The sequence below is a fragment of the Diospyros lotus genome, chromosome 15 (genome assembly GCF_014633365.1).
Source record: "Diospyros lotus cultivar Yz01 chromosome 15, ASM1463336v1, whole genome shotgun sequence".
NCBI classification, from domain to species: Eukaryota; Viridiplantae; Streptophyta; class Magnoliopsida; order Ericales; family Ebenaceae; genus Diospyros; species Diospyros lotus.
In genome coordinates this window covers 30,122,379-30,149,016 of record NC_068352.1, presented here as the reverse complement: position 1 = coordinate 30,149,016, position 26,638 = coordinate 30,122,379, and the positions used below count along the sequence as shown (strand labels likewise).

General features: G+C 38.4%; 1 protein-coding gene across 2 annotated transcripts; it reads left to right on the top strand.

The window, feature by feature from the left end:
- Nucleotides 1-6,019: 6,019 nt before the first annotated feature.
- LOC127792069 (phytochrome C) lies at nucleotides 6,020-25,868 on the top strand. Of its 2 annotated transcripts, XM_052322396.1 has the most exons (4): nucleotides 6,024-8,935; nucleotides 9,326-10,142; nucleotides 17,193-17,489; nucleotides 25,048-25,868. In XM_052322396.1, exons 1-4 carry the CDS (start codon nucleotides 6,889-6,891, stop codon nucleotides 25,262-25,264), a joined length of 3,378 nt encoding a protein of 1,125 aa, XP_052178356.1. In that variant the 5' UTR covers nucleotides 6,024-6,888; the 3' UTR covers nucleotides 25,265-25,868. The 2 variants fall into 2 exon arrangements, with proteins under 2 accessions (XP_052178358.1, XP_052178356.1); XM_052322398.1 differs by lacking the exon at nucleotides 25,048-25,868 and having other exon boundaries at nucleotides 6,020-8,935; nucleotides 17,149-17,285.
- The last annotated feature ends 770 nt before the right edge of the window (nucleotides 25,869-26,638 follow it).

The following is a 26,638-nucleotide window of genomic DNA, read 5'->3' as shown; positions in this document are numbered from 1 at the left end:
TCATAATAAAATCTGTATTTATGTTTACTTAAATGAATATTTATTTTATTTTTTGGGGTAAATTTTGAAATTTCATGTAAATGTGGCATTGTTTTTTATAATGCGCTGGGCTCACAATCCACGTGAATTAGGGGCTCATTCACGCGCGCCAATGGGCAATGTTTGGTTCTGAGAATGAAATGTGTACCCGCCACACGGTGCCCTCCATGGTGACATGACATCAATAATGTTAAGGTGGTCGTTTGGCATACACTATACAGTTTAAAAGGTTCAATGGTACGAGAATTGATGGCATATTGAAGACTTTTTAATAATAATCTTTTGGATTTCTTTTATGCTTCTTATCCAAACTAGAAATGAATTGTTTGCCATCATATAAGGGTTTGTTTTTTTCTCTGTTTATTAGTAAAAAAATTTAAATTTATTTTACTCGGTACAATTCTCAATCTATATTTAGACTTGATTTCAGTTTGATTTGAATTGTGGATCGAATAAGAACTACTCTTCTAAAAATTGAACTAAATTGGTTTAAAAATTGAAATCGGAATCAAAATCGAAGACTTATGGTTTTGTTTCCATTCTAAAAATAAAGAATTAGAACCTGAAAACAAAATAGTGAAGATTTATATGATATTACAAACGAAGGCACAATAATTGATACTTTTAAAAATAATTTTAATTAAAGTAAAGAGGTTACAAATTTAAATAGGTAGCGTTTGTTAAAATAAGTAAAATAAGGGAATATCAAGATAAGGTTGAAATATTTTTTGGACCAAAATATGGAATGATTAAGATAAAATTAAGAAATATTTCAACATTTAGATCAGACTATTTGTTAAACTTTTTAAAATTTATTGAGAATTATATTTTTTTATATGTTTATTAAATGCATATGATGAGCATCAAGATAATAAGTTTTTATTAAAATATCTTTATTATCAAATTCATTTAAAATTGTATGTTTAACATCAATAACAAATTTATGATTAAAATAATATTTTATGATTAATATGAATGGTCAAAAATTAAAATTAAAATTAGTATTTTATTTTCTAAATCAATGTTCAAAAATAGATTCAAAAAAAGACTTACTAAGTAGAAATAATTATTGGTGGAATTACAATAATTTTACATAAATAATTAAAAATTATCAAAATATATTTTTATAATAGATAATAAAAATATAAAATTGAATAAAATAATTTAAAAAATCAGTCAAACGAATTTGTATTAGATAATAAAATATATAGAGAGAGAAATTTAAATTTTAAAAATCGGTGAAAGGAATAATTTTATTTAAATTTTAAAAGTTATCAAAACATATGACAATTTAAAAATGTATTAAATGATATTAATTATCCTATAAAATGGTATATGAGTAATTTATGTTTATCTGTAATATATCAGATAAATTTATCTAAAGGGAACGAGATAAATTTATCTATAAAAATAAGATAAGAAGTCACGTAAGGGTTTTTTTAAAAAATGTCAGATAAGTTTAACAAACACGTTGAAAAGAATAAATATTTAAAATATTTTTCATATTTGACATTTTACATTCTATATCTTAGTTAACAAACACTATCATAATAAGTAAACTACGTGAGGTTTGATTCCTTTAAATTCTAAAAAATACATAGATATAAATTAAATTACTTAATTTATATAAATAAACATTATTTTTGTAAATAAAAAATTTGATATATAATGTATTGTAATATATTATATCTTCAGTTTAAATTAATTTAAACTACAATCAAAATTGTTGAGAATTGAAATCGAACCATTAGTGTTGTGCCATGGAAAATAGGTTGAGAAAAAATGAGAATTTTTAAAGAAAACATAAAAACGCTCACGGCAGTGTGCCACAAGCCCACTTGTGGCAAGGGCTTTGCGGCAGTGTGCCGCGAGCCCTCTTTGCGGCAGCAACTTTGCGGAAGTGTGCAGCGAGCCCCATTGTGGCAAAGGCAAAACCTCGCGACGAGATCTTGTGACGGAAGTAAAATCTTGCTGCAAGACCTTGTGGTAAAGGCAAAACCTCGCAGCGAGATCTTGTGATGGAGGTAAAACCTTGTAGTGAGACCTTGTGACGAAGGCAAAATCTTGCGACGAGACCTTATGACGGAGGTAAAACCTTACGGCGAGACCTTGCGGCAAAGGCAAAACCTTGAGGCGAAATCTTGTGGCGGAGTGAAACCTTACGGCGAGACCTTATGGCAAAGGCAAAACCTCGCGGCGAGACGTTGCAGTAAAGGTAAAACCTTGCGGCGAGACTTTATGGTGAAGACAAAACCTTGTGGCGAGACCTTGTGGCAAAGACAAAATCTTGCGGTGAGACCTTGTGGGGGAGATAAAACCTTGCGGCGAGACCTTTGGCGAAGGGAAAACCTTGTGGCGGAGGTAAAACCTTGTGGCAAGACTTTATGGCAAAAGCAAAATCTTGTGGCAAGACCTTGCATCAAAGACTTTATTGTAGCCACACACCTCGAATATGGTTCATTCAATAAGCAACACGTGTCAACACTAAGCATCATTGGGAATTGTGCCCTATAAATACCTAGCTACAGGACATTGAAAAGGACTTCCAACTTTGGTAAAATTTAGACACTTTGAATACACCTTTACTGTTTTCGTGAATAGTCATTGGGATTCGAGACTGACTTTGGCATCGGAGGGTCTTTGCGGGATAAGATTCCCGCAAGCCTTGTAATATCCTAGTATTTTGAAAATAATAATAATTAATTTTATATTTAAAATATTTTTTTGACATCATTAGAAATTATAATTGAGAAAACTAATGGGTTTAGAATTAGTGGGCTAACTTGAAAAATGAAATGTTAAGTAAATTGGCTTAGAGTTAGTAGATTAAATTAAAAAAAGAAATATTAAGTAAATGAACTTAGAATTAGTGGGCTAAATTGAAAAAAAAAAGACTAAGTAAATGGGCTTATAGTTAATGGGTTAAGTTGAGAAATGAAAAACTAAGTAAATGGGCTTAGAGTTAGTAGGCTAAGAAAGTGAGCTTAAATTTATGAACTAAATGAAAGAATAGTCCATTCAAAATAAGATTTAGTTGAAAAATAATTAAAGTAAAAAAAATAATAATAATTAAAGATAGTGGGTGAAATAATGGAGAAATGTGGAGACAAAGTAGAGTGTGGATAAATAATAAAAGATAATGGGTGAATTAATAGAGAAATGTGAAAGATAAAATATGGTGTGATCAAATAATCAAAGATAATGGGTGAATTAATGGAGAAATATGAGAGACAAAATATGGTGTGGACAAATAATCAAAGATAAATGATGAATTAATGGAGAAATGTGGGAGACAAAGTAGAGTGTGGCCAAATAATCAAAGATAATGGGTGAATTAATGGAGAAATGTGGAAGATAAAGTAGTGTATGAACAAATAATTAAAGATTATGAGTGAGATTTAGTAAAAAATAATTTTAAAAAATAATAAAATAATAAAAGATAATGGATCACTACAATTATATATACTAAACTTAATTCAACCTCTATAAATAAAGGAAACTTGAAAGGTTGGAGGACTTGAATTAGAAAGAGAAAGATTGTAAAAAAGAAGAATTTGAGAGTAAGAGAGAGATTTGAGAAAGAGAAAGAAAGAATATAGAAAAAAAAAATCAAAAATTTCTAGAAAAATCTTATAAGTTGAGTTTAGTAGTTCGTGTGAAAATTTGTGACAAAAGGTGTTGTTGGATACGCAAACCGAGACTTCATCGCAGTATAGAAGAATATCGAATCACTCCGCGGGAAGGTAAGTTATCTTCAAAAATTTCTTTAAAAATTTCAGAAATATTAGAATGATATTCTAAAATTTTTGATAGTGAAATTGGAAGAGAAATGCATGATTAGTATTTATTATGAATTTTTGAGGCAATAGATGTTTGAAAATCAAAGAAAAAATGAGAAATAAATAGAACATGGATTTTAAAATTATGAGAAAATTTCTGGGGCTTAGAAATATTGTTTTAGGAATTATTGTGAAGAGAAATTGAGAAAATTTTATTAGAAAGTATTTATTTCATAATCTTGAGGAAAATAGAGAAATTAGAGAAAAATTAGAAATCTGATTTTCTTAAGTAATTATGGTGCCATGATACGTCAAGGTTCATAATTGAGTACAATTAGAAGTTCGACGCAAATTTTGAGGCAAAATTACGTTAGGGACAAAATTATATTTTTACAAGATAAGTGGTACTTCCCAACTAGACCAAGTTTTATAATCTTATCATGTTGTCATGCCCTGTTATGAGTATGTCATGTAGATTGCATTTTACATGTTTTGATTTATGAATTATGCATACGAACATGATGAGATTCCCGGTCGTACGTTGCATGGGTTTGGGATTAGGTACTAGCGCTGTTACTTTGCCAATGGTGCACCCATATATCCCGGTCTGGCAGGGAGACTGGAAAAATGGCGAGTAATCTTAAGGTGCAGTCGACCCAAATATGAGAGTTATGATATTAAGTGTATTGCATACATACATGAGCATTAAATGTTTTGTTTCCCTTACTTAGATAATTCATCATCTAACTTGGGCTTTGCCCCTGGAATATTCAAACGTTCCAGATGGAGATTGTAGCAGAAACGAGGATAAATGAGGCATGAAATGACACTTAGCAAAGTGCATGATGAGTTGTATGATCAGTTGAATGTATATTATGTAGCTCATGTATTTAAATTCTGCTACTTCAAATTCTGAACGTTTTGAGGAATGATGATGTAAAACCCTATTTAAGGTTAATGTTAGTTGAGAACTTATGTTATGTATTAAGACATGTTGAGAAATTTATGTTCCCGAGATATAAGCACTGAATTATGATTAATGTTATGATAGGTTCGATTCTAACTTTCGCATTTGATATTTATGATGATTTTCTTTGGAGATAAATGAATGGAGCTTTTGGGATTTATTTAAAAAGTCATATGATTTAGCAATAGTTTTTTTTTAAAAAAAAATTATCCCAGAATTGTCCTAAGTTATAACGCGCTCGAAAAACGGGGCGTTACAGCCTTCTAATCCATATTTTGAGCATCAGTAAGGCCAAATCCTTGCGGCGAAACCAAAAGCTTGCGGTGAACCTAACGGCAAAGGCAAAAGCTTGCGGCGAACTTAGCGGCGAAGTTAAAAGCTTGCGGCGAGACCTCGTGGCGGAGGTAAATCCTTGCGGCGAATCTAGCGACAAAGCTAAAAGTTTGCGACGAGATCTCATGGTAGAGGTAAATCCTTACAGCGAATCTAGCGGCGAAGGCAAAAACTTGCCGCGAACCTAGCAGCGAAGCTAAAAGCTTACGGCGAGATCTCGTGGCGGAGGTAAAACCTTGTAGCGAGACCTAGCTGCGAAAGCTTGTGGCGAGAGTTAGTGGCGAAGTCTTTTGGCGAAACTTTGTGGCAAGAGCTAGTGACAAAACCTTGTGGCGAAAGAGCTAGTGACGAGAACTAGTGGCGAAGCCTTGTGGCAAAATCTTATGGTGAAACCCTGTGGCGAAAAAGCTAGTGGCAAAGTCTTGTGACAAAATGTTTGCGACGAGCATCCTAGCAGCAAATTCCCTTTAAGACAACTTTTCTTACGACAACCTAACCTCACCTGACAACATGCTCGAGTGGACCTCACATCACAAATTTTAATTGTTGTATTTTAACAACAACAATTAGAGAATTGGAACTGAACCATCTGACAATTCAATTTAAATTGGTTTAGAGTATAAATTGAGTCTCTATGATTTTATATTTTCTTTTAAATTCTTATACGTTACTTTAATTTCTCAAAATTAACATTAAAACAACACTTTGGCTTATTAACTTAACATAAGACCTTAAAACATTGAAAAGTAGACCATACGGGCCCAAGTGAAAGGAGTCCAAACCACAGGGGCTCGGTAGAATTTACCCTAAACTTTTACCAGGTAATCCCAATTCCCAAGTCCAAAGGAAGAAGAATGAAATTTCATTTCAACCCCCCATTTTGTCATTATTATTACTGTTTTCCTGTTCTTCCGTCCCGGCTCAAAGCTGTTAGGATTGGTTGAAACTTGGCAACTAAGAACAAACCGAAATTTATTCAACTCTGAGCAGAACCATGACGCCAAGTCCACGACAAATAACAGAGAGCCGCAGACTAAGAGAGTTTCTTTACGGTAGAATCTTTTCACGCAAACTCTTATATATATAATATATATAGTTCTGAAATCCATGGATAAGCTGAAGAAATCGAGATGGTTTCCCGTGTTGCCCGATTCATGGCCCAGTCGACGCCCATGTCTTTTTCATTCACCATCTTTGTGAATTTAATTTGTTTTATTGTCTGGTAGTTTATGATGTTGGTGGTATTTGAATCTTGTCTTTGGATTTATCGATGTCAATTCTGGGTGGGAATGGGTCGAAATTTGCTGGTGTCCACCGTGGAGTTTTTGTGAAATTTGCAATTGATTTATGGGCTTTGTCTTCCGGGTGGGGTTTTTTGGGGGAATACTCTTTAGATGTTTCTGGGAGAAACCATTTACTTCTCTTTTGGAGGCTTTTGGGGGAAGAATCAAATTATGTGATGGGTGTCAATTGTATCACTTTCTTTACGGGATGTTTCCATGGTTCTGTAATGAGAAAAAAGGTTTGGTCTCTCTCTCTCTCTCTCTCTCTTTTCCCCTCCTTTATTCTGTGAATTGTTTGGTACTGTGTTATTGAGCACAATCTTGGAGATTCCATATTGGTGGAATTGAATTGCTTTTGGTATTGGTGAATTTGGTGGTATTACAACATTCCAGTTACATGGAGTGAACTGATAGAAAAAAAAAAAAAAAAGCTACTGGGGAGATTTCATAAACAGGAAGGGGATTGAAGGGGAAGGTGGGTTGAGAAATGTCATCCAAATCAACAAACAAAACAAATTGTTCTCGGAGCAGCTCTGCTCAATCAAAGCATGATGCCCACGTCGTTGCACAAACCCCCGTTGATGCTAAGCTTCACGCAGACTTTGAAAAGTCTGAAGGGGGAACATTTCATTATTCTGCATCGATTGATGTCAACGCATCAAGTTCTACCAGCATTGCCCCCTCTTCTACCATATCAGCTTATCTGCAAAAGATGCAAAGAGGAAGCCTTATTCAGACGTTTGGTTGCATGATTGCCGTTGATGAGCAAAATTTTACCGTCCTTGCGTACAGCGAAAATGCACCAGAAATGTTGGAGTTAGCTCCCCATGCAGTTCCAAGCATTGAGCATAAAGAAACACTGACTTTCGGAACTGATGTTCGGACCCTTTTTCGATCCTCAGGCGCTGCTGCACTGCAGAAAGCTGCAAATTTTGGGGAAGTTCATCTCCTTAACCCTGTATTGGTTCACAGTAGAAATTCAGGCAAACCCTTTTATGCAATTCTGCATCGAATTGATGTGGGACTAGTTCTAGATTTAGAGCCTGTCAACCCAGCTGATGTGCCAGTGACAGCTGCTGGGGCGTTAAAATCATATAAGCTTGCAGCCAAAGCAATTTCAAGGTTGCAATCTTTGCCAAGTGGGAGCATATCACTGTTATGTGATGTACTAGTTGGGGAAGTGAGAGACTTGACTGGTTATGATCGGGTAATGGTGTATAAATTTCATGAAGATGAGCATGGGGAGGTTGTTGCTGAGTGCCGCAGAACTGAGTTGGAACCTTATCTCGGACTGCATTATCCAGCTACTGATATACCACAGGCTTCAAGATTTCTCTTCGTGAAAAATAAGGTCAGGATGATATGTGATTGTCTGGCAAAACCAGTTAAAGTAATCCAAGACAAGAAATTGGATCAGCCATTGAGTCTTGGTGGATCCACATTAAGGGCTCCTCATGGGTGTCATGTTCAGTATATGGAGAACATGGGATCTATTGCATCTCTTGTGATGTCAGTGACAATCAATGAGGAAGATGATGAAACCAAGAATGATCAGCAAACTCGAAGAAAATTATGGGGTTTGGTAGTCTGTCATCACACAAGCCCTAGGTTCATTCCATTTCCGTTGAGATATGCTTGTGAGTTCTTGCTTCAAGTTTTTGGTGTTCAGATTAACAAAGAAGTGGAGTTGGCTGCTCAGCTGAGGGAGAAGCACATTTTGCAGACTCAAACAGTTCTTTGTGATATGCTTTTGAGAGATGCTCCCGTTGGAATTGTCACTCAATCACCTAATGTAATGGATCTTGTTAAGTGTGATGGAGCTGCACTGTACTTCAGGAATAAGTGTTGGTTGCTTGGGATTACCCCTACTGATGCACAAATCAGAGATATGGCTGAATGGCTTCTTCAATACCATGGTGGGAATACAGGGTTAAATACTGATAGCCTGATGGAAGCTGGTTACCCAGGTGCGTCTGTCCTTGGTGATGCAGTATGTGGAATGGCTGCTGTGAGAATTACTAAGAAGGATTTCCTTTTCTGGTTCCGATCTCACTCAGCTAAGGAGATCAGGTGGGGTGGTGCAAAACACGATCCTGCTGACAAGGATGATGGAAGAAAAATGCACCCTCGATCATCATTTAAAGCCTTTCTAGAGGCGGCTAAGTGGCAGAGTTTACCATGGGAAGATGTAGAAATGGATGCAATCCATTCCTTACAATTGATATTAAGAGAATCCTTACAAGATGAGGCTGTCGATGATTCCAAAATGCTTGTGAATATTCCATCAGCTGAGACCAGTATACAGAGGATAGATGACCTGCGTGTTGTGACAAATGAGATGGTTCGCCTTATTGAGACAGCTTCAGTCCCCATCTTGGCTGTTGATTCTTCTGGTAATGTTCATGGATGGAATACTAAAGTAGCTGAGCTTACTGGGTTAAGTGTCCAGGAAGCAATTGGCACACCCTTTGTCAATCTTGTGGCTGATGATTCTATTGATTTGGTGAAAAATGTGCTCCTCTTGGCTTCGGAAGGTGATTCTATACTTGCTTTTTGATATTTTAGTATCTCCTGAAAATGCCTTGTGGTTTCTACATTTCATTGTCTGGTTCTCCATAATTCATGGATTACTGGAAGTCATACTTGTGAACTTTGTTTTACTATATCTTAAAGAATGACTTGAGCATGACTGCCTGACACTGTCTTGGGATTTTATATTTGTGGAACTTTATGTAGAAAGGAAACACTTGGTTTTCATGTAATAAACCTTTTTCCATTTCTCACATCCTGTAATTGGAGTTAGAAATGTGCTAAATTGTTTGTTATTGAGCTCCAGGCCTCTTACTTTCTTTGGTTACATGTATGTTGTATTCTATTCTTCTGAAACCCCATTTTTGATCATCTATTCTAATATCAAATGACAGGCAAGGAAGAGCAAAGTATTCAACTTAAGCTTAAAACCTTTGGTCATCTGGAAAACAATGGTCCTGTATTCTTGGTTGCTAATGCATGTTGTAGTCGAGATATAAATCAAAATATAGTGGGGGTTTGTTTTATGGGGCAAGATATTACTGGGCACAAGATGATTTTGGACAAATATATTCAAATCCAAGGTGATTATGTTGGAATTATGAGGTGCCCTTCTGCGCTTATTCCTCCAATATTTATGATGGATGAGCATGGTCAATGCTCTGAATGGAATCACACGATGCAAAAATTGTCTGGTGTAAAGAGGGAAGAAACCATTGGTCGGATGCTACTTGGAGAGGTTTTTACAGTTAACAGTTCTGGTTGTCAGCTCAAAGATCAGGACACATTAACCAAACTGCAGATATTGCTGAGTGGGGTAATTGCAGGGCAAGATGCAGATAAACTGTTATTTGGATTCTTTGATCATAAGGGTAGCTATGTTGAGGCATTACTTTCTGCTAATAAGAGAATTGGTGCAGAGGGTAAGATTACTGGGGTTTTGTGCTTTTTGCATGTTGCTAGTCCAGAACTTCAATATGCATTGCAGGTGCAAAGAATATCAGAACAGAATGCAGCAAATAGCCTCACAAAATTGGCTTTTATTCATAGTGAGATAAAAAACCCTTTAAATGGAATAAAATGTATGCAAAATCTGATGGAATCTTCTAAATTGAGCGAAGAACAGAGGCAGCTTTTGAAGGCAAGTACATTGTGCCAGGAACAATTGGCCAAGATTGTTGATGACACTGATATTGAGAGCATTGAGGAATGGTGCGGCATCCAACTCGAACCACATATTTTGCTGGATTTAACATTGATTCATACTTCAAATCTTGCTTCATGGATTCTAAATACTCATAGTCGCTTGCATGTGCATGCATATGAAAAAGTTTCTGAGGCCTTACAGTGTTAGGGTGGACAAATAACACAGTAAAGTCCAATTTTATGACAAAGTCAGGAATCTTAATAAGACCAAGGAAGTTTAGAGTACTGATAACTTTTCCCCAATATTATGATCTCATCTTGGCATTTGGGATGTTGTTTGAGATCTATACATTTGATGATTGTTTCTTCAAACTAGGATAATGTCAAGGACTAGGATACATATGAAGGAGTGGTAGCGATTTCTGTTAAATGGACACTAATCAAAGATAGAAGCAGGAGGAAAAAGTAGAACATGACTATATGAGTTGTTCAGAGTGAAAATGGAATGCTAATCATTACAGCTTTTATTGACAGCAAACTGATAATTCATAATTGATCAACAATAAAAAATGATAGTGGAGTCTTGACAATGTGATCTGACTGGCTGATATATGCACAAACTTAGTCCTCATCAGTTAATTATGCTATGGAAAGTTAGATTATACAGTGTTACCAGGAAATTTGAGATTTGAAAGTTGATTTCAAATAGGTCCCAATTTGAACTGGACTGAATAGGGAATAAGAATGAAGTTGAAGCCTGAGCTCTTCAGATGTGGAAAAATCATTATTAAGGATGAAAAAATGGAGAACATCTGGATTAGTGTAACAGGAGGAGATGGGTGGTAGAAGGAGCATGATACAATTGATTATGTTTCTTGCTTTAGAGTGAGATATAAAACTCTTGTAGGCCATCAATTCACAAGAATCTCTAGAGATTACTCCAAATGATTCCATCAGGCTCCATGATGTTCATAATAGTCAGACTAATAGTAGTAAATCCCCATTTCCTCTCCTTAAGTTCAGGAAATGAACTACCCTGCTTTTGTCATTGTTGTCTTAAATGATGGTGAAGTTGAAGGTGTTAGATCCGAGAGATCTGACAAGGAATCCTCAAGAATTCCTTAGAGAATTCTGGAGAATTAAGAAGAATTGGTAGGGAGAGAGAGAGAGAGAGAATTGAACGTAGGAAGAGAGAGAGAAAGAGAAGAGAACGAGAGGGAAAGAGAGAATTGAATTCATTCATAGCATGCTTTCATCGAGTAAGATCAGTTCACATTTATACTAATCTCACTAAGTCAAGTAGGACAAGTGGGGTGTTTCCTGCCAAAAGTTACAACCGCCGCCTAACCAACTCATATGCTACAGCTACTACTATTTCCCCCCCTATAGTTTCATTTAGTAAGTACATGACATTTACCCTCCCCTTGAGGAATTTCTTGTCCTTAAGAAATACAAAGTAGACTAGCTACTCTTGGGAATTGTGTGAGCAAGTCAAGGAGGTGTTCCCACGTGCTATGGTCGTCATGAAGATGAGACCATTTCACCAGCACCTGGGTTATAAGGGCTCCTTGCCTGTAAATGACCCTTCTGTCTAGAACAACTACTGGTTCTGCTCGAGGTACACTGCTTCTTGCACCCGAGGGTAGGCTTTCACTTACTGTGCTCCCACACATTTCTTTAATAGTGACACATGAAACACTAGATGAATCTAGGAATTCTCCGATAGTTGTAGTTGGTATGCCACCTTACCCAATTTAGTTACAATGGAAAAGGGACCATAGTACTTGGGACTTAACTTGGATACCGGATCTGAAGTCAATGCCTTGATGTGAGATGGTCTTAGTCTTAGATTAGATAAACCTCTTCCCCCATTGCAAACTGCCTTTCACTTCTTCCTTTATTTGCCTGTTGCTTCATTCTGTTCTAAGCCATAGCTAAATTTCTTTAAAATCTCTTGCCTTTGTTGGAGATGATCATCCACTGTTGCCACATTGTTAGTCTCCTGAATAGCAGGTAATAGAGGGGGCTTATACCCGAACAAAGCCTCAAAGGGTGATATCCTAATGGAGCTGTGATGGCTAGAATTGTACCACCATTGGGCTAATGATAGCCACTTGTGCCAACCTTTAGGGTGCTAGAAACATAGGCATCTCAGGTAATTCTCCAAACACTGATTGACTTGCTCTATTTGTCCATCATTTTAGGGATGATAGGCTGATGACATGCTTAGCTTAGATTTGAGAGACTTTAATAGGGCTTGCCACAAGAGACTAGTAAATACCTTATCTCTATCAGAGATGATAGTTCTTGGAATCCCATGTATCTTGATAACCTGATCAAGGAATACTCTAGCAACCTCTTGGGTGGTGTAGGGATGAGCTAGGCTTAAGAAGTGAGCAAACTTCGTAAACCTATCCACCAACACTAGTATGCAATCCTTCCCTTTTGACCTAGGTAGCCCTTCCACAAAATCCATTGACACACTCTTCCATGCTTGCCTTGGAATAGCTAAGGGTTGTAACAACCTAGGGATGGCCATATTCTCATGCTTGCACCTCTTGCAGGTGTCACAAGGCATTACAAACTTAACCACTGCTTTTTTTAGTTTAGGGCAAAAGAAAAGTTGCCTTACCTTATGATATGTGTTTTGAATTCCTGAATGACCTCCCAATGGGGACTCATGGAGGGTTTGGAGTATCCTCTCCTTGATGGCCTAACTATCTCCAATCACTATCCTCCCTCTGTACCGGATCACCCCATTCTTCAATGCATACCCTGGCCTGTTGGTAGGGTTCAAAATCATCTACTCTAGCAATCCCTTGACCTGCTCATTTGAATCATGACTAGCAGCTACTTCTTGGTACCAATTCGATGCCAATGCAATTATGGCTATTGTTTCTCCCTCTTCTTGATATCTAGACAAAGCATCCGCCACCATATTATCCTTTCCTTTCTTGTGCTGTATAGTGTAGTCAAGGCCCATCAGTTTAGCCATCCCTTTCTTTTATAATTGAGTGTGAAGCTTCTATTGCAACAAAAACTTCAGACTTTGATGGTCATTCTTGATCACAAATTGAGCCCCTCCCAAGTAGTGCCTCCACTTATCCACTGCCATCGACACAACCACAAACTCCTTCTCATAAATGCTCAGCCTAGCATGCCTAGGGGCTAATGTTTGGCTGAGAAATGCTAGAAGTCTACCCCCATGCATTAGGACAACTCCAATTCCCGTATTATACGCGTCTATTTCGAACACAAAAGTCTTATTGAAGTTGGGCAAACCCACCACCGATGCCTCACTTATAGCCCTTTTTAATTGTTCAAAGGTTGCTTCAGCCTGTGCATTCCATTTGAAACCTTCCTTCTTAAGAAGTTGTGTTAGAGGCCTACTGATAATCCCATAATTCCTCACAAACCTCCTGTAGTACCTTGTTAAGCCTAAGAACCCTCTCGAGGCTTTAAGGGTGGTAGGCCTCGGCCAAGACTGCATGCCTGCCACTTTCTTTGGGTTTGTACCAACCCCTTGGCCTGAGATAATGTACTTGAGGTACTCCACCTACTTTTGAGAAAAAGAACACTTCAACATCTTTATATACAATTGGTTGACTCTGAGGATCTCAAAAGTAGCCTTAAGGTGTGTCAAGTGTTGGTCAAAAGTGTGGCTATACACCAGTATATCATAAAAAAAATACAAGAATGAAACTTCTTAGGTGGGGTTCAAAGATTTGGTTCATTAAAGATTGAAAGGTAGTTGGGGCATTAGTAAGGCTAAAGGGCATTACCAAGAATTCATAATGGCCTTGGTGAGTTCGAAAGGTCGTCTTGGGTATGTCTTTAGGGCTCATTTTGATCTGGTGATAGCCAGGTGATAGGTCAGGTTTAGAAAAAATGGTTGCATTCCTCAATTCATCTAGGAGGTCCTCAATGAGTGGAATTGGGAATTTATCCTTGATTGTTATAGTGTTTAAATAGCAGTAATTCACATAGAAGCACCATCATCCATCCTTCTTTTTCACTAGTAACACAAGGGATGCAAAGGGTTGTGACTGGGTTGAATTAAGGATTGTTGTAGCATTTCCTTGACCATTCATTCTATTTGTGTTTCTTGGGCTGGGGGGTATCGATAAGATTAAGCATTGAAGGACTCAGAGTTTGGTTTTAGGAAAATGGAATGTTCATGGGTTCTAGGAGGGGGTAGGGCTATTGGCTCCTTAAAAAGATCCTCATATTCAACTAAAAGCATATGAAGTAGGTCAAGTTGATTTACCTCCCATTATATTTGAGGTGGGTTGCTGACCACTAGTAGGAGCTCACTGTCCCTTCTCTGGTCCTTCTCCTTCCCTTCTTCCAATGTCTGTATAGGAAAAAGTTGGGCCACTTGAGTCATTTTCTGCTTAAGCATCTTCTGTAGGCACTTCCTAGTGATCATCTTGCATACTTCTACCTCATTACTGCCCACCAAGGTCATTTTCTTCCCTTCCTTCTCAAATGTTACTTCTATCCTGTTAAAATCGAAGCATATAAGACTCACATGCTTCATCCAATCCACTTCTAGGACCACATTACAACCTCCTAATTTGAGCAGCCTAAGATCTGCCTCAAATTCTCCCCCTTGCATCTCCCAACAAAAACCAGCACATATTGACTTGCTCAATACCTTATTCCCATTAGCCACGGTTACTGTAAGTGGCTGAGTGTTGATCAATGAACACTTCAACTGCTTGGCAGTCCCTTCGTCTAAAAAATTGTGGGTACTCTCACTATCAATGAGAATCATCAATTTGCAATCCTCAACCTTTCCCTCTACTTTGATGTTCTTATTATTTGTCAAACCCCTCAGGGCATGCAGGGAGATTTCCCTATTATATTCCTTTATCCTTTCAAACACTTCCATGATCTCCTCATCTCCTCCTTCAATTTCTTCCTCACCTTCCAACAGCAACAACATTTGTTTCTTACACTGATGCCCAGGTAATACCTGTCTCCACACCTGAAATAGAGGCCAACCTACCTCCTCTACTCCATTAGCCTTTCTCCTTGTGTCTTAGGAGTCGGTAAGGCTAAGCTCCTGAATCCCTACACCCCTCTGCTAGCTTCCTTCCCCAAGTTCTTGCCCACGGGTGACAACACATTGTGTGTTCCATCCCTATTCAATAGTCTCTGCTTCTTCATTAGTGCTTCTACTGTTAGCTCATGTAGCCTCGCACTCTCTATTGCATGCTTGAGTCTTTGGTTGTAGAACCTTTGCCATGGGTCTCAACTCTTCATTCAACCCGCTTATAAAACTTGAAACAAAATAAACTCCAGTGAGGCAGGGGTTATGGTTAGGCATTAATGCCTTGAGTTCTTCAAATCTTCGCTGGTATTCCAACACCAATCCCTCTTGTCGGATCTTGTTGAATTCCTCTACAACATCCATCATCCCTCTATCTTCGAATCTCTCACATAATTCCTCAACAAATTCCGGCCACTGGCAATCTCCTGTCACCTTAGACCATCCCTAGTACCAATCATCTCCCGCATCATTGAGGTAGGTTGCAGCCAAGGCCACCCTCTAATGATTTGGGACTCTTCGTACTAGTCAAACATCATTTCACAATGTTTGATCCACCATCTAGGACTATTCCCATCAAACATAGGGATATCCATTTTTGGCATAGGAAACCCTAGGTGATTAAGTCCCCCAAGTCCTTTCCTGCCTCCTTCCTCGCACATTTTCTCCTACCTCCGCTAGATCCTCTCCAATCTCGGAAGTTCCAGCCCTTTTATGATTCATCCCCTGTCTCGGAAGAATGGGATCTGACCTCTCCCTAGGAGGAAAGTCAAGGGAAAGGCTTACCTAATGTTGCCGTGAGAACATTACCATGAACCCTTGCAACTGCTCTCTAATTTGAATTCCCACCTCATTGCGGATCTGAGTGACTTCTTCTTGGATTTGAGTAACCACCCCATCCAACTTCTAATCAATGGAAATGATCGCCTCATGATTGTGGTTGGATCCGAGCTCCAATTGATCAACTCTCGCTTGTAAATCAGCTACTGTCAAGCCAAATTGTTGTAGCTGCAATTCCATATTCTTCATTTGTGTTCCCTCTGCCATTTGCCTGTACTCACCGTGATTTGCTCCGACCTAAATCGCGCTCTAATACCAAATTATCAAATCCGAGTGATCTGACAAGGAATCCTCAAGAATTCCTTAGAGAATTAAGAAGAATTGGTAGGGAGAGAGAGAGAGAGAATTGAACGTAGGAAGAGAGAGAAGAGAACAAGAGGGAAAGAGAGAATTAGAGGGAATTTCCAGAATTGAATTCATTCATAGCATGCTTTCATTGGGTGAGATCAGTTCACATTTATACTGATCTCACCAAGTCAAGTGGGGTGCTTCCCGCCAAAAGTTACAACCGCCTGACCAACTCATATGCTACGGCTACTACTATTTTCCCGCCTACAGTTTCGTTTAGTAAGTACATAACAGAAGGTTGTTGCGGTTGCCCTAGAGATAGAACCTGAGATAAGAAGTAAATATGGACTGAGTACGACATGGAAGAAAATAAGGATAAGAAGGGAAGGGAGAACAATAGTAGGTGACATCAATTAGAAAAGTTGATTGAATGTCAGCAAAAAGAAAATTGTTTGAATGACCTTTGGTCATGATAATCATCTCACTTTAAGCATTCTTACCTGACGAGCTAATCACGTGTTTCATAAATTCAAAAAGTTTGTAGCAAGTTGGATCATAATTGTCCCACATTCATGTACTGCTTCTCAGAGCATTTTTTTCTTTGTATCATATTTTGGTACTTTCTGCTTCATATTCCTCATTTCTTTTCCCACTTCAATTAGTTCATGAGAAAGTGTTATCTTTTTAACTATCTGCGTTTTTCAATTATTATATATGCTGTTGCCCGCATAGTTAGATAAAGGCCAAATATACTGTATATATCCTGTTGCAATCTCTGAACTTAAATGGGAACTATTTTCCTCAATCAATTACTCTTAATTTTGCCTGAAATTTTGTCTGTTGCAAAGCATTTACTCTCTTGTTTAAGGGGTTATTTATTCTTTATGTCAGAGATTTTTGGAGCAGTTTCTGATACTTGCGATATCCATTTTCAGCTATATGGAAATGAACTCTACTGAATTTAATCTTGGTGAAACTCTGCAAGTGGTCATAAATCAATCTATGATTCTGAGCCATGAGAGGCAAGTGCAGATCATATCTGATTCACCTACTGAAGTGTCAACAATGTACTTATACGGTGACAACTTGAGGCTTCAGCAAGTCCTTTCAGATTTTCTAACAAATGCTCTTCTCTTTACTCCTGCATCTGAAGGATCGTCAATTCTGCTCAAGCTAATACCACGAAAAGAACGTATAGGGACAAAGATACATGTTGTTCATCTTGAATTTCGGTAATCCTCTTTAATAATCATAGCTGTTAGATAAATACAAAGGAACTGTTTGTATATTCATCAAGAGTACAACATAAGCATATATATACATACATTTACTTAAAGATAAATACACTAATACCCCCTTACTTATCTTATTTAACACTCCCCCTCAAGCTGGAGCATATATATTGAGCATGCTTAGCTTGGTACAAATATAATTCACACGAGACCCTCTAAGCGACTTGGTGAGTAAATCAGCCAGTTGATCATTGGAACCCACATATGTTGTAACTACATCCCTAGAGAGCACATTTTCTCTAACAAAATGACAATCAATTTCAATATATTTGGTTCTCTCATGAAACACAGGGTTAGAGGCAATATGCATTGCAACCTGGTTGTCACAAACCAATTGCATAGGCTTAACCTGCGTAACTCCTAACTCCTCAATTAATTGTTTCAACCACACTAGCTCACATGTTGTTACGGCCATTGCCCTGTATTCAGCCTCTGCATTGGATCTGACAACAACAGTTTGCTTCTTACTTTTCCAAGAGACTAGGTTTCCACCCACAAAAACACAGTATCCAGATGTGGATCTCCTGTCACTAGGTGATCCTTCCCAATCAGCATCTGTATATCCCACAATCTGACTGTGCCCATGATTTTGATACAATATACCCCTACTAGGGGTAGCCTTAATATATCGAAGAATACGGATCACTGCATCCCAGTGATTGTCACAAGGTGAATCCAAGAACTGACTTACCATACGCACAGCAAATGAAATATCAGGACGAGTGACAGTGAGGTAATTAAGTTTCCCAACTAATCGACGGTAGCGCCCATGATTAGAAAGAGGCTCCCCCTGTCTCGGTAACAGCTTGATATTTGGATCCATAAGGGTATCTGTAGGTTTACATCCAAGCAATCCTGTCTCTTCTAGCATATCCAAGGCATACTTCCTTTGAGAAATATAGATGCCTTGCTTTGACCGAGCTACCTCAATACCCAAAAAATATCTCAAAGGACCCAGATCCTTCGTCTGAAACTGTTGGTGAAGATGTGCCTTCAATTCAGTGATACCAACATCATCATCCCCTGTAAGTACTATATCATCAACATACACCACCAGAAGAATGTGGCGGCCAGATTGAGAACGATGAAAAACAGAATGATCAACTTCACTCCGAGTTAACCCAAACTCAAGAACAACTGAACTAAATCGACCAAACCAAGCTCGAGGAGACTGTTTTAAACCGTATAAAGATTTTCGAAGGCGACACACCAATCCAGACTCCCCCTGAGCAACAAAGCCAGGAGGTTGCTCCATATACACCTCCTCCTGTAAATCGCCATGGAGAAAGGCATTTTTGATGTCCAATTGATGAAGAGGCCAGTGAAACATAGCAGCAAGGGATAAGAAAAGGCGAACAGAGGAGATCTTAGCAACATGAGAGAATGTATCACCATAATCAAGACCATAAACCTGAGTGTATCCTCTAGCAACAAGGCGAGCCTTAAGACGATCAATCCGGCCATCAGGGCCAACTTTAACAGTGTAAACCTAGCGACAACCAACAGTAGACTTACCCTTGGGAAGAGGTACTAAGTCCCAAGTCCCAGTGGAATGTAAAGCAGACATTTCTTCGACCATAGCAGCCCTCCACCTTGGATGGGAAAGAGCTTCGGGAACAAATTTAGGAGGTGAAACAGAAGATAAAGAAGAAACAAAAGCAGAATATCCAGGGGACAAATAATCATAGCTAACAAAATGGGAGATAGCATGGCGAGTACCTTTACGAAGAGCAATGGGCAAGTCAAGATCAAAAGTTGAAGGCGACGGACCAGAGGAGGAAGAACGAGTTGGCACCGGGGATGAGTCAGGAGACGGCTCCCGCGGACTAGCGACAACAGTCGGTGCTGGTTGGGCTACGAGATGTGGATGCCGTTGATAGACCTGAAGATCAGAGCGATCAAGGCGAGAGGCAAATGATGGTGGAGATGGTGAAGGCGTTGGAGATGAAGGTGATGTGAGGTCAAGAGAAGGAACAGGTAAAGGTAACCCAACAGACACAGAATTGGAGATCGCAGATGAAGAAGGTAAATAAGGAGATGACTCAAAGAAGGTAACATTCACTGAAACAAAATATCGAGTTAATTGAGGAGAGTAGCAACGATACCCCTTTTGAAGGCGAGAATAACCCAGAAAAACACATTTGACGGAACGAGCAGATAACTTATCACGACCTGGGGCAAGATGGTGAACAAAGCACGTGCTCCCAAAGATACGAGGGGGAAGAGAATATAAGTCAACCCGAGAAAAAATAATGAAATGAGGAATCTGGTCATTAAGAATAGGAGATGGCATGCGGTTAATTAAGTAACATGCAGTTAAGACAGCATCACTCCAGCATTGAAGTGGAACATGCATATGAAGAAGAAGCGTGCGCGCTGTCTCAATTAAATGGAGATTCTTGCGTTCAGCTACCCCATTTTGTTATGGGGTTCTAGGACACGAAGTCTGGTGAAGAATCCCATTGGATGCCATATAAGATCTAAATGGGAGAGACAAATATTCAAGAGCATTATCACTACGAAGAACACGGATAGGCAAATTGAACTGTATTCTAATTTCAGCACAAAATGTAGTGAAGACTGAAAATAAGTCTGAACGCGTTTTCATTAAATATAACCATGTAGTCCGAGAGAAATCATCAATAAATGTTACAAAATAACGAAAACCGTCTTGTGAACTGACACGACTGGGACCCCATATATCTGAATGGACTACTGAAAAAGGAGAACTAGCATGTTTAGTAACTCTACTTGGGAAAGAACTACGAATGTGTTTCCCAAATTGACAAGACTCGCACTCTAAGGAAGAAATACTAGAGAGACTGGGAACCATCTTCTTAAGATTAGGAAGAGATGGGTGCCCCAATTGACAATGGACTTGTAGTGGGGAAGTTGTTGTCATGCACGTTGCTGAAGAAGCAGGGAGAGACAGATAGTAGAGACCGTGAGACTCAAGCCCCGTGCCAATCGTCCGTCCAGTCCCTCGATCCTGTACAAGAACAGAATCAGATGAGAAAGTTATAGAGCAATTAAGACTGCGAGTGAGTTGACTGACAGAGAGCAAATTAAAGGTACATTGTGGTAAATGTAAAACAGATGATAATGGTAAAATAGGAAGAGGTAATGTTGTACCAATACCCGTGACTGAGGCTTGAGAGCCATCAGTCAATGTAACAGGAGGTAGAGACTGCGAAGTTTGAATATGAGATAGGAGAGAACGATTACCAGACATGTGATTGGTAGCACCGGAGTCGAAGATCCATGGGCCAAGAGAAGATGAGGACTTAGTAAAGCAGGCAGTAGGGTTACCAGTGTCAGCAAAGGATGTGACAGGTGAAGTAGCCTGTTGTGCTACCCGAAACTGAAGAAACTGAGCATACTCCCCCCCTGAGATAGTCACTAGTGAGGAATCACTGGGTGTGATAGATGCCTGACCCTCTGAAACGCCCACAACAATGTTAGCAGTACTGGCTGCATGAGGTGGACGTCCATGTAGGCGATAACAAGTCTCTCTAGTGTGATCAAGGCGATTACAATAGGAGCACTGGGGTCGTGGACGACCACCACCCCGACGACCACCACGACCAGTCGGGGTCGTAACTAGGGCGGAGTGATCTCCAGCAACGGACATGCCACGATCAACAGTAATAGAGGAGGCTCTAAGTAGTCTGGCAAATACTTCTGTCAGAGGAGGAAGAGAGGCACTACCGAGAATCTGTGTCTTAACTGAGTCAAGCTCTGATCGAACTCCATGAAGACAGAGGATAGTAAACATTTGATCGCGTTGGTGCTGTTGTTTCTTGATATCGGTATCAAAGGGCATCAACTCGTTAAAGTCAGTAATAGAAGTTTGAAGTTTATCCAAATATGTGGTCATATCCAAATCAGTCTGTCGTAAATTGAACAAGGCACCAATCACATCATAAATACGAGTGATATCACTAGTATACAGCTCACGAGCCCGAGTCCATAGGGCACTACACTCCCGAAGAGGTCGAAATATCGGCATTAAGGTCGGCTCAATAGTCTGCCACAATAAACTCAATGACTGGGCATCCACTCTCCGCCAAAGAGGTTGATCCCCCTCAGAAACAGTTGAAATAGTCTTTGATAAATGATCCTCAAGGCCATGACCAAGAAACCAAATTTCAACAGCACATGACCAAGCGGGATAATTATGTTCGCTCAATTTCTCCATTATAATAACCGGTGTGCCCGAAAAATGGGGAATGGTCACCAATGTGGACATGGTGAAGCGGCTTGTGGATGAAGAGTGAGCTGGAGATGAATCCATAATGCAGAAAGAACAGCAGATCTGGAGCAGATTTGATTACACAACCAAAGAGAGGGAAGACAGATCTGGAGCAATGGAAGATCTGGAGTAGATTGGGTTACACGACCAAGGAGAAGAAAGAATAGATCTGGAGCAATACCAGATCTGGGCATATCTGGAGCACAAAAGCTGAAGCTGTCACCGGAGTTCGCCTAAGGATGGCCGGATCTGGACAGGCGTGGCGAAGGCGACGGAGAGATGACTGGGACAGAGGCGGCGACAGTGAGGGCGAGCTCGGGCGCAGGCATGGCGACGGCGGGGGCGCAGGCGAGGCGACGGCGAGGGCGCAGGCCCGACGACGGAAAAGGCTAGATCTGGGCACGGCCGGACCGGATCTGGAGAAGAGGAGCCGTGATCTGGAGAAGAGGAGCCACGACAGTGAGGGAACAGCGGCCAACGAAGAGACCCGCGGTGATGACGACGGCGGGCGAAGCGACCGGTGGTGATGGCGTCGGCTGACAGCGGCGGCTAGGGTTAGGTTAGGGTTTGGGCTCTGATACCATGTTAGATAAATACAAAGGAACTGTTTGTATATTCCTCAAGAGTACAACATAAGCATATATATACATATATTTACTTAAAGATAAATACACTAATATCCCCTTACTTATCTTATTTAACAATAGCCATTTAAGATTTTATGGGTTAAAATTACAGAAATATAATAGGCCATCATTGTTAAGAGTACGGATGGCAATGGATGTCTGCCTTGCCAGGGGTATATGTTAAACCTCTTGTATTTGGAACAAGTTTGGACATAAAAATTTCCCGATGGAGCACGAAGAGGATGAAAAATCCCTGGTCAGGAAGGGGTAGAGGGGTCCAGGGTCTCCAATTCACATATAATTTTCAATATTTTTTAATTATGTTTATTTCTAACCCTGTTTTTGTCTGTCTAGATATAGAGTTGCTATCTAAAATTTTTTTTTTTAAAACTTTAGATCTTCTCCTTCCTAGTACCAAATTTGAGCATATGAAGGTTTATGCATGATGTTTTATTCTTAGAATCTTCAAATTTACTTTATCTATCAATGTTTCTCTTTTTCATTTTTAAAATTTTAGTAATAACTTGGGATGTGGGACATCTATGTGGAAAAAAAATGGCTGAGAGCTCAAAATAATTTTTAGAGATAAACTATTATTTTTACGTTATTTTTTGAATTTTTTTATATGAATTGATTGGTAATGGCCATTTGATAAGTACACATTACCTGGTGGAGCATTGACAGTACCTATCTTGCCAAAAATAATAATAATAATAATAATAAAAGGGGAGTATAACACCTACAACACTGATTCCACGGGAAGACAATATTTTGAAGTTAGAAATTTTCTTTTTCTTTTTCTTTTTCCTTTCTTGTTTGAAGTTGGATCTGTAAAGAACAGAAAGAAACGTAACCTTGCGATCTTATGAATAGTAGCACTTACTGATTGCTAATGCAGTAGGGCATCCACTTTCTTTCTCTTTGTTGATAAAAATGTGTAACTTCCATCTGCCAACACTGTGGTGTGTACTGGCATGGAAAGGCTAAAAGAGTTAAGCTTCTGATACATAGATTTAACTGCTTTTTCCCCCTTTTATAGGTTAAAGCTATAATTAATAAAGATCGGGGGGGAGGTTGTGCGTGGGGGACTCAAAGCACATTTGGGTGGAGAACTAGAATTATCAAATTACATTGAATGAGGGAATTCGAATTCTATCTTAGAAGACTACATTCTTCTCCTTCAAACAGCTTAGAATTTATATGTGGCTTACATTTCAGCTTTAGAATAGATGGGTCCGCATCATTTGAGGTTCTTCAACTCTGTTACCTCCCATTTAGGTAACCTGGAGCACGTAGTGAGACCAGCAAAGATGCAAGTCTAAAGTTGTGAACTTAGCTTGAAATGCATAAAAAAGGGAATGCCAAGTTCCTCTCCTCTTTCCATATGTTAAAGAAACAAATCTCTGCTGATACAGTAGTCCGCCTTTAGGATCAGGTTTGTATATGTCATGAAAGCAGCTTTTGAAGGAACCTAAAGCACCGCACCTTCTAAAGCGAATACTAGATATAGTTGCCACTGCTAGTGCTAAATATTCCTCCAATTATGAGATACAGACTCTTCTCCACTGATGTAGGTAACATATTTTCAGAGTAGTGGACTAAGATATGTAAAGTCTAGGAAACAATCTGGAAACATCTAGGTAAGTACGAAATCATGATCATGTCTAGCAAGTATATCGCATGTTTACAACTTGGTCGCAGTTGTGTCCCTCCAGTTTTTTATTTTTGCCAAATTCCATTTTGTTTTTTGCCATAAGAGAAATATGTTCAAACAAGTTGCCTGGCTTTCAATTTGTTTCCCCTATTTTACCATTGGTATCCTTCCCTTTTTATTTATTTATTTTTTTCTAGATTTTTTAAGTGATTGTCTTATTTCCATCTATTTAATAAAATTGAAGTCATGCTAGTCAATTCTTGGACATGATACAACCTCTCCTCCCCTTCCCACTCTGCCTGCCATTGTCTAGTGGTATGCACCTTTTTCTTGTTGCCTTATTCTTCTTCCCTTCCTTGTTACTGTGGATAAAATGCATTCTTCAAGGAGAATGGATAATATAGCTTTCATGGCAACCTTTGTTACATACTAATTATTTGTTTCAGTGGGTGAATCCTAATAGCAATGGTAAGGTTGCTACTTTGTGATCGGAAGGGGACGAAGTCTTTGCAATAGTAAGGGGAAGGTTGCATACACATATGACCCTTCCAAAACAGAGAGTCTCATGCACTTGAGACACCCTTTTTGTTAGTTGTTTGTTTCAATTATCTTTGAGAATAAAGTTGGACCATTATGAGCCTATTGAGAACGTCAAGGCATAAAATGGAAACCACTTGAGAGAAGAACTATTTAGTGCTTTCAAACTTCTTGGATGTTGTATTTTGGCTCTTATAACATCCTAAATGTCTATTCTATTTCACAGCTTCGATTACTTTGTGTAAAAATTCCAAAGATTTCTTGATTTACAGTCTTTTTTTGGCAACGACCTCAGTTTCAACATTGTCTTCATCTCAAAATAATAGCCCTCTTCAAAATAATGGTTGTAATTCATGAAATGACCACCATGTGTGTCAATATGTTATTTCTGAAGATTTTTCAGACCTGATTATGTTTTTTGCATGGCAGGATCATTCATCCAGCCCCCGGGATCCCAGAAGAGTTAATTCAAGAGATGTTCCACCACAGCCAGAGTGTCTCAAGAGAGGGCCTGGGGCTATACATCAGCCAAAAGCTTGTAAAGCTCATGAATGGCACTGTGCAGTATCTTAGAGAGGCAGATAGATCATCATTCATAGTTCTCATAGAATTTCCACTGGTTGAGCAGATAACCCATCGGAGATGACAAAAAACCCGGGAAGGACCTTACGAAGACGCAAAACTTCACGGCCCTCCTGGTACAGAACAGAACCAAGCCTATGGCATGCCATCGCCGCAAATGGCCATAGCGATAGCTCAGCGTATGCAACTCTTCGCTTGGCGGCTGAAGGATGCCAGACGGCCCAGATCAATCCCTAACTGCTTAACCAGTAATCTGGGTTTATCTCGTTTCGAAGTAGCAGGCTTTGCAGCTGCATACTTCTGCAAAAATGTGAACAAGTTCAGTAGAATGTTTTTCATGGCTTCAAAATATCTCTCTATGCCTTGGAAATGTTCAACTTAATGAAATATTTTGGCTTGAAAATCTTCTCTTTCCATGGCCTCATGAGGAAATTGATTCGGGCACAGATACAGTGTACAGAGGCATCTTGACCAGACGTTTGTTGGCACAAAGATTAACTTAATGGTAGTGGTTACATATTAAGGCATATTGTGGCACATTTTCTCGGGTGCTTCAACAATGATTTCGGGTTGTGAAAAGAGTCATTTTAGGTGCCATTTTAATCGAGAAAGAGAACTATTCTATCAACTTTATAAATAACCTTATTAATAATCAATTTAGATCTAAACACTAGTGGACTGTCTTCTATTCGTTTGGGTATATTTGATTTTATATACGATTCATTTGGTTTTGTCTGTTTTAATTTTCGTTAAGAGAAAATTAAATTAATCTTATATTTTTTTGCATTTATTGATACTGGAACGTAGATGGATTGCTCAACCCATTCTTGATAAGATTAAAATTATATTATAAATTAATAAAGTTGATGTAAATGAATAGATAAAATATCACCTTGGTAGGTCAGGTCACGAATATATTTAATAAACTATTATAAAGGAAAAGAACAAATAAGAAAAATATTTCTTTTAAGAAAAATTATTATTTCATTCAAATTGATGATAAAAATTATTGTATAACATAAAGGAATTCTATACTAAACAAGAAATAATTATAATAGAAAAAGAATCATAATCCAAATAAGAATAAGTATCTAAAACAAAAAAGAAATAAGAATTCTAAATCAAAAAGAAAAAATAAAATATATTCTCAAATAATTAAAAATCCTAACCGTATACAAGACTTAAGTAATATCATTTTATGTTATGTATACGTGTAGATTACTTTATTAACTAATATTTGCAATCATTTGGAAATTCATATTTTAATATTTTATTAAAAAAATTAAGTCAAAAAAAAAAACTGAAACAATCATGACACGAAAATACCATTTTAGTGTTTTCATATTTTGTCAATTTTTAAATTTAAATTCATTTTTAAGGAAACAAAAAAAGACTAATTTTTTTTCTTAATTTTAAAAATGGGCACAAAAAAAAAAAA